This window comes from Belonocnema kinseyi, chromosome 5 (assembly GCF_010883055.1).
Source record: "Belonocnema kinseyi isolate 2016_QV_RU_SX_M_011 chromosome 5, B_treatae_v1, whole genome shotgun sequence".
In the NCBI taxonomy this organism is placed as follows: domain Eukaryota; kingdom Metazoa; phylum Arthropoda; class Insecta; order Hymenoptera; family Cynipidae; genus Belonocnema; species Belonocnema kinseyi.
The window spans coordinates 81455747-81465211 of NC_046661.1; the positions used below are offsets into that span (position 1 = coordinate 81455747).

General features: G+C 25.1%; 1 protein-coding gene across 1 annotated transcript in view; it reads left to right on the forward strand.

The window, feature by feature from the left end:
- LOC117172716 (CAAX prenyl protease 2) overlaps positions 1-9465 on the forward strand; it is a 26747-nt gene that overhangs the window by 1623 nt on the left and 15659 nt on the right. Inside the window, exons 2-4 of the mRNA XM_033360877.1 lie at positions 1807-1912; positions 7339-7477; positions 7566-7805. Of these exons, the coding sequence (XP_033216768.1) occupies positions 1807-1912; positions 7339-7477; positions 7566-7805 (485 nt within the window). The remainder of the gene's footprint in view (positions 1-1806; positions 1913-7338; positions 7478-7565; positions 7806-9465) is intronic.

Sequence of the window (9465 nt, forward strand, 5' to 3'; positions counted from 1 at the left end):
TTCATTTACCAAAAAAGTTCTATGGTTCACAAAAAAATTTTTTTCAATGGAAAAAAGAGGTTGGTAATGTAGGAATCCCACTGTGTCGCATGCCCTTAAGGGTATTAAAAAATTCCAAGGAATTTGTATTTTAGATTATTTTAGGAGATTCTATTAAATTTGTAATAGATTTCAATAATTTGTAAAGTTTCCAAAGGACTTTAAGAATTTTAGGGCATTTTTTTAAATTTCAAGAAACTTTAAAAAGTTTCAAAAGATTTCGAAAGATGTCCAAAAATTTGTAACATTTTATTTAGGCATTTCAAAATATTTCAAGGATTTTTTAAATACAGATCATTAATTTGAAGGTGTTTCATAATATTAAAAAATGTTAGAGCATTAAAAAAATCCCAGGAATTTTTAATACATTTCATAGATTTTTGGGGCATATCTAAAAATTTTAAGGAATTTTCAAGAGTTTTAAAATGTTTTAAAGAATCTCTAAATTTTTGAAAAAATTTGAAATATTCAAGTTATTTTAAAAGATTCCAATGAATTTTTAAATATTTACCTTGAATTTTTAAGAATTTCATCGAGTTCTTCTGGTTTCCCTTGAATTCCTTTAAATTCACTTTTGGTCGCTTTTTGGCATTAAAGAGTTCATTCTTTTAAAAGTAAATTAGCCTGTGGTAGGCTTCATAATCATAAATAAAACTATACACTTTTAATTTAAATGTTTTTTATTCTATTCATAAAAGATTCTATATTAAAAATTTTACAACATTAGAATTTTGAAAATTAAATGTTAACGACCAGGAAAAAAAAAAATTAGTCAAGAAGAAATCAGGGAATTTTGAAAATAAAGTTTCGCCGCCGCCCTTAAAATACACGTCGAGAAATTCAATAAAAGTGGCCCCAGAATGGCGAATGTAGAGATAACGTGTGATACCTAACCTTAAAGTTGGATCTTTAGTTTTTGCGATTTTATATCGAAGTGGATTTTATTTTACGATTTTTCGTGAGTGTAGGTGGTTGGTTTACTTTAAGGGATTTAAATAAGACCGTTTTTTAGAAGATTCGTGTTCTTTTTGTGGAAAATATTGATGTTTGAACTTTCGAGGTGGGTATAAATCGTGAAATTTTCTGATTTTTTGTGTATGGGAATGGGGTTGGTTGGTTCACTTTTAATGGTTCTAATGAGACTGTTTTTAAAAGTGTCAGCTTGTTTTTAGGGAAAATATGTATGTTTAAACTTGTGAGGTGGATGGAAATCGATGACATTTTAGTCATGGCGCATATCCTGCGACATACATTTTTTAGTTCACTATCAGTATTTACGGAAACATTATTTTTACACGATAATGGTATTTTTTTGTTTTAATTGTGGAGTATTGAATTTTCCAGGTGGGAGAGAATGGTGAAGCATTCTGGAATTCGACCAGAAATATATTTCGACATTTCTAATTAGAACATGTTATAAATTTTAATACATTTTTAACCTACTTTCTAATTTCAGATCCAATTTCTTTCTTTTTATATATTTTATTCCCAAAAAAATTCTAATAAAAAGCTAACTGTTATGAATCAGCTTGTTACGCCCCTGACGCGACAACTTTAATTCAGATAAGAGAACATGAATGACTGTCGACGCTGATTGGTAGAATTCGAGACTCGCTTTACAACCTCTACAACTTTCACCCTCATCCCTCTAAAATCGAAAAATTATTGATCTCATTATTGTAAATGATTTTTTAAAATAATTTAATTATAATTTTTAAATAAAAATTTATTCTAGAATAATTATTTGCATTTTTTCTCATTTTTCAGAGAACATCCTAGTACAATAAAAAAGAGATTTTTCAGTGTCTTTATCGTGACACTGATATCTCCAGCTTCTTTATATTTCGGCCTGAACGAGAACGTATTTCAGAAGGTAATTAAAAAAAATCGTAGGATTTTGTTACCTACATTTAACGACATTGAGAGGGCTGAAAGCCTACAAGGGTTCGTGTCCGTGCTAAATGACAAATATTTTTAATCCAAGAAAAATTAAATAGTTGATAAAAAGAAGAAGTAAATTTTCAGCCAGAGTTCAATTTAGAACAACAAATTTCATTTAAAAAATTGTATTCTTAAGCAAACAGTTGCCAAAACAACAAATTAAAAAAAAACTAGATTAATTTTATACCAAAAAATACGAACTTTTTACAAAACACAAATTTTTCACCCGAAAAAATAAGTTTTCTACCATAAAGACGAATTTTTAACGAAAGAATGAAAATTTGAAGAAAAATAATAGTTGAATTTTTATAACCGAATTGTTGAATTTTCAACATACAAAGATGAATTTTGAATGAAATGATCGAATTTTAAACATAAAGATTAAAATTAAAGCAAAAAAAAAGTTGCATTTTTAACAAAATAGTTTAATTTTTTAGAAGACAGTTTCATTTCTTAACAAAAAAGGTGAATTTTAAATCCAACAGGAAGAATTTTTTATCCAAATAGTTGAACAAAAAATTTTCAACAAAATAGTAAATTTTCAACCAAAAAGACAAATTTTCAACGAAATACATGAATTTTCAAATAAATAGTCGAATTTTCAACAAATTATTTCATTTTTCAACCAAAGAGATGAATTTTCAAACAAAAAGATTAATTTTGAAATATTTTATTTAAATTTTTATTTCCGATTTTAATTAAAAATAAAAAACAGTTAGGTTTTTAACGAAGGTAGACCAAATTTGTAGCAAATAAATTTTTACCAAAAAAATTCGAATTTTCCACAAAATTGTTGAATCTTCTACGTAACAGTGGATATTTTAACTCGGAATAGGTAAATTTCAACTGAAAATTAAATGCATTTTTAATTAATTTATTTAAAAATAATAGAATATAAAATTGAAAGCGTGCTTGTGTTCTTGAATTAGGATTTGAATAAAATAATTTAATATAAAAACTTAAAATAATTGAGTAACTCCTGATTCGAAGCTGTCGATATATTTTGCATTTAAATTGATAAAAAAGGATACAGTATAAACTTATAATCTTTAAAATTCAAATTTTTCAAAACGTAAGAATTAAAAATTGAAAATTTTCGGGAAATTATTAATAAGTGAATATTTTTAAAGTAGATTTACTTTCATAAACCCTTTCTGATACTTGGTTGAAAGTTGAAATACTTTGTTAACACTTTATTTTTATTTTTTTTGAAGCTTCATAATTTTATTTAAAAATTCACCTCCTTGATTGAAAAATCGTTTTTCTATTGTTGAAAACTAATTTTTTAAAGTGGCAATTAAACTATACTTGTTTTTTTTTATTAAAATTTTTTTTTTAAATTCAACTACTTGGTAGAAACTTGAATTACTTTGTTAAAAATTAATTTCTTTGGTTGAAGATTCATAATTTGGTTTGAAAATTTACCTCCTAGATTGAAAAGTCGTGTTCTTTTTGTTAAAAATTAAGTTTTTTAATATAAAATTAAAGTATACTAGCATTTTGATTGAAAATTAATATTTTTTTATTAAAAATTCAACTACTTGTTAGAAGTTTTGACTACGTTCCTAAAAATTAATTTCTTGGTGAAAGCTTCATTATTTTAGTTGAATGTTTATCGATTTAGTTGAAAAATGAATTATATTGTTGAAAAATCGCTTTTCTTTTTCTTGAAAATTAATTGTATTAACTTAAAATTTAACTATTCCATTTTTGTTAGAAAATATATCTTTCTAAGTATAGAATTCTACTAGGTTTTTAGTTAAAAATTCATGTATTTTGTTCAAAATCTGTTATGGGGTGGGGGATTAATTTTTAAACTGAAAATTTAAGACCTTTTACAAAAAAATGTCTACAAAATTCAGCTTTCTTAAAAGTTCATTTTTTTGGTTCAAGATTCATAATTTTAGTAAATTACAAAATTTAATTTTTTTTCTGCAAAAAGATATACTCACTTCTCTCCACTGAGAATCTAACAAAAAAATTAAAAATTTATAAATTTGTTCTTTTAACCGAAAATTGAAATACTTTATTGCAAATTCAACTGATCGGTTGAAAATTAACTTTTGTGGTTAAAATTTTTATTGTCGAGTTGAATATTAAAAAGTTTTTGCAGAAAAAAAATATTTTCGGCTCAAAAATTCAAAAATTTGGTAGAAAATTTAACTTTTTGTCGAAAATTGATCTGGTTTAGTTCAGGATTTAAGAATGTGGTTGAAAATTAAATTTTATTGGTTAAGTCCAACTGCTGTTTATTTTTAATTAAATTCAATTTTTGCTGAAATATAAACTATTACCTTCTTCGCTATTTTATTATTTTTTTTTTTCGTTAAAAATTCGTTCTTTTAACTGAAAATTTAATTTTTTTAGTTAAATTTCCACTTATTCAATGTAAATTACCTATTTTGTTTTATAGAAAATTCGCATTTAAAACTCGAAAATTCAACAATTCGGTAAAGAATTTAACTACTTGATTGTAAATATGCATTTTTGGTAGAAAATAGTTTTTTGTTGTTGTTAAAAATGCTGCTGTTTGTCTGAAAATTCATGTTTGTTGGTAAAATCCATCTGTTTTTTTTTTTAATAGAAAATTCGTATTTTCAGTTAGAAATTTTACCTTTTGGCTGCAAATTTATCTGTTTTAGTTGAAGCTTTAAGTGCGTTAATAAAAATTCGTCTTTTCTGGCTTATTATATTTTTTCGTTGAAAATTCATTTTTTAGGTTAAAAACTCAACTTCTTGTTTGAAAGGTAAAATACTTTCTTAAAATTTCATTTTTTTGGTTGAGGATTCATAATTTAAGCTAAAAATTCGTTATTTTGTTGCTGTTAAAAAGCAATTTTGTATATGAAAATTTAACTATTTTCTTGTTAATTCATATTCTTGGGTTGAAAATTAAACTGTTTTATAGAAAAGTTCAACCACTTGGTATAAAATTAAAATATTTGGTACAAAATTAAACTGTTTTGTAGAAAATTCGAATTTTTTAAAATTGAAAATTAATTCTCCTCAGTGAAAATTTATTATTGGTTAATTAAAAAGTTATAATATTTAGTTAAATATTGTCAGCAACGAAAAAGTACAATAGTACAATAGTACAAAAAAATAAAACAAAATTTTTTAACTGAAAAATGGAATATTATGTCACAAATTCAACTAATTGGTTGTGAATAAACTTTATTGTTTCTAATTTATATTGTCATATGTGGTATAAAATTAAACTGTTTTGTAAAATATTCATTTTTTTTAAAGAAAATTGATCTATTTAGTTTTTGTTTGTTAATTAATCTTTTTGGACTAAAAATCTAACCATTTAGTCAAAAAATTTTAGAAATTAAAAAAATTTAAACTAAAAAACATCCATTTGACAAACTATTTAGTTGAAAATTTATGTAATTTGTTAAATATTTGTCTTTTCTGGTAGAAGATTTATCTTCTTGGTATAAAAATTCATCTATTTGGTTAACCCTTAAAGGGTACACTTCCTTAAAATTACATAATTAGTACTCTGGGTGTTAGGTACCCAAGGGTATTCAAACGTGTGCTGCGCCGACGGTATTGGATAGTTTTCTACAAGAAAATCAATTAATGATGTTTAATCTATCCAGTTTAAGAAGAAAAAGGTTTTATAACAGTTTTAAAAATTTAAAGTAGTTAAAAAAATCCTCTTTTGAAAAAATTTTAAAAAATTACTTATTTCACTCAAAAATTCATAAAATGTTTATATTTTTACTTAAAATTTTACCTGAATACTTCCGAGATACGGGGCTTCACAAATAAAATAAATCTTATTGTGTTCGTTCCAAAAAAGTTATTTATTCTGAAAAATAAAAGCTACAATTCAATGAAAAGTGAAACATCTTACTTTGCGTGATTAAACTATTTTATTGATTTTAAACTGCGTCTAAAAATTATAAAAATCAAAATTATGTGAAAATGACATAGAAAAATAGGTTTTCATGTCATTTGTTAATCTGGCGCTATATGTTTCATTTTCTTGAAATTGGTACGTTTTGTTAAAGCGCAAATAAGTCGCTGGGTGTTTTACACCCACTAAGCCCTTTAAGAGATAAAAATGTATGTATGTGATTTAAAACTCGTCTTTGCTGGTAAAACAGTAATTTTGTTGAGGATTAATTATTTTTTGTAGAAAATTAATCTTCTTGAATAGTAATTCAACTTTTTCGTCGAAATTTAAGTATTGGTTTGAATGACAGTTTTTTTGTATTACAAAAACTTTGTTTTGATTGAATATTCAACTAGTTTATTAAATTTTCATCTTTTTGGTTTGAAAATTTATCTCTTTATACAGAAAATGTCCTTTTTTTAGTTTAAAATGCATCTGATTTGGTTCAAAATTAAATTTGTTTGAGAACTTACATTTTCGAGTTGAGAATTCAAGGTTTTTGTAGAAAATTCGTATTTTCAGTTAGAAGATTCAACTGTTCGGTTGAAAATTAATCTGTTTAAGTTGAGGCTTAAAGTAATTTCTTAAAAATTCCTCTTTTTGTTACATCCAACTGTTTCTTATGCTAAGTTAAAATATTTATTTTTCTAAATATCAACTATTATATTTTTCGTTGAAAATTCATCTTCTTACGTTGAAAATTCAACTCCTTAGTTGAAAGTTGAAATAGTTTGTTAAAATTTAATTTTTTTGGTTAAAGATTAATAATTTAAATAGAAAATTCTTTTTTTCTTAAAAAGAAAGTTTGAGCTGAAAAATTAACTATTTTGTTGAAAATTCAACTAATTACTCATAAGGAAACTTTATTTTTGTTTATATTCTATTCTCGGGTTGAAAATGCCACTATTTCATAGAAAATTTGTCTTTTGGACTGAAAATTTAACAATTTGTTATAAAATTAAACTGTTTTGTAAAATATTGTTTTTTTAATAGAAAATTTGTCTATTAAATTTTTTTAATTAAAGTTTTTCTTGTTTAAAAATGTAACCATTTAGTTAAAAAATTTAAGAAATAAAAAAATATCTAAAATAAAAATTAATCTTGTTGGTAGAAAATTCAACCATTTATTTATAAATATAACATGTATTTGATTTAAAATTCGTCTTTTCTGGTAAAGCATTAATTTTTTGGTCAAAAATTCAGTTATTTAGTTAAAAAATTTGTTGAGAAATAATCTTTTTTGGTATAAAATTAGTCTTCTTGAATGGAAATTCCACTTTTTCGTCGAAAATTTAAATGTTTTCTTGTTTTGTTTAAAGCTCAGCTTTTTGGTTTAAAAATACAATATTTTGGGTCAAGCTTTTTTTCTTTATTCATCGAAAAATCTTTCCTGGTAGAAAACCGCCTTTTTGGTAAAATTCAGCTATTTTTTATTAAAAATAAAAATATTTTAGGCCACGATATGGGAGTTATTAGGACTGAGATGGCCAGGATTGATCCAGGCAATAATATTGCCTCTTTTCCTCACAATGGTTTTATTTTTGGGCCCACTTAGCATGCAGGCTATCAACGGACTCTGGCGATTCTATGCTGGCGAGTATTAATTAATTCTTGCTGGAAATTAATTTAATAATCAATTTAAAGGAAAATAATAATAATAGGAAAATTATTTTGTTTGCAGAGCCAGTGGAACATCAGCTTGTAAGTGGAACAAGTTTAATTTGGTGGAGAAATCAAGTGATCGCACCACTTTCAGAAGAATGGACTTTTAGAGCATGTATGCTGCCTCTTCTTTTGCAGTGTTTTTCTCCAACCATTGCCATTTTTATATGCCCTTTATTTTTCGGAGTTGCTCACTTCCATCATCTTTTCGAAAGGACAAAAATGGGAATGGAACTCAAGCATGCGCTGATTATATCATGTAAGTTTTTTTTTCGAAAAAGCCTCCACATATTTATAAAATAATTAATTTGCAATAAAAAATATAAAAGATTAATTTTTTTAGTTAAAAATAATTAATTTTCAACAAATAAAAAACGAATTTTCAACAAAATGGTTCAATTTTGCACCAAAGAGATAAATATCCAAATAAAATAATTAAGATTAAAAAAAAAAATTTTAACAAAATATTTTAAACTTCTATGAAAAAAGATCATTTTCCTACAAAATAGTTGAATTTTTAACTAAAAACAATAAACTTTGAAATCAAAAAATGGAAACGTTCGATTTTCAGTTAAAAAAATTAATTTTTAACAAAAGAAAAACGAATTTTCAACAGAACACATGAATTTTAACCCTTAAAGTGCATTGTGGGTGTTCTACACCCCAAGAAATTTTCAAACTCTTATAAACCATAATTAATTCGAAAAAATTGAGTGACTATCGCCATTTAGCTTTAGGTGGAGACGCTAAATGTAAGTAAAGTCATTTGTATATTGCGTTAAGCGTCAGGTCAGTCTGCTAGCAGCAGCTGTTGAAAGTGGAAGTAAAAAAATCGTGGGGTACAAATAAATATCTTTTTTTAAAGCGCCCATGTTGCATTTTTTTTATGAAAGTACACCATTTCAAAAGTATAGTCATAAATTTTCAGGTTGAAATAATTAAAATTGCGTGAGTTATAAATTTTTCAGTAAAGGCCCCATTTTTCACTTTTTTCAATATTTTTTTAAACAAATTTAAAATAAATAAATGGCTATAAAATCAACTCTACCTCATAAACGATACCTTAAACTATATCGGATAATTTTATTGTGACAAAATATTCAATAGAGGTTAAACAATACATGATTAAATACGCTGGGGTATGAAACACCTACGATGAACTTTACCGTGATTTTTACCATGTATGCACTTTGAGGTAAAACTATTCTTTAACAAAATAGTTTAATTTTCAACAAAAAAGGTAAATATTTAACAAATTATGAATCTTCAACCAAAAAGCTAATTTAGTTCAATTTTCAATTTAAAATAATAATCTCAAACAAAAAGGAACGATTTTTCAATCAAAGAGGTTGATTTTCAACTAAAATTATGAATCTTAAACAAAAAAAAGTAACTCTCAGAGAAGCAGTAGATCAACTTTCAACCAAAGAGTCGAATTTTTAAGGAAAAAAAAAATATATATATAATAGTTTATATTTATTTAGAAAAGGAGAAAAACAAATTTGATTTCCCAAATTCAGTGTTAGAAGGTGGGAATTGGGAAACAGCTTTAAAGTATTTCTGGCATCACATGCAGGACATAAAATTTGAGAACCGTCAAATGAAATTACAATTAGAGAAGGAAAAGGAGAATCGCAAAAAAGAAATAAGACATTTAAACGAAGAATTGAAAAGGAAAACAGAAGAATGGGAAAAAGAAAGAACAGTTTTAAGAAGTAAATTAAATGAAATTAACTCCATCGTTAGGGTCAAAGAGAACAGCCAGATTATAGAGGAAACAATTAAGGCAAAAGTAGTGGAGATTGAAAATAAAATATGGAAAGAAAATGACTCAATTCAAACGGGGAACTCGGTGGTCAATAGGGGAAAGGAGGAGTACATATACAATAGAGACTTTTTGGAGATAAAAAGAGCATTTG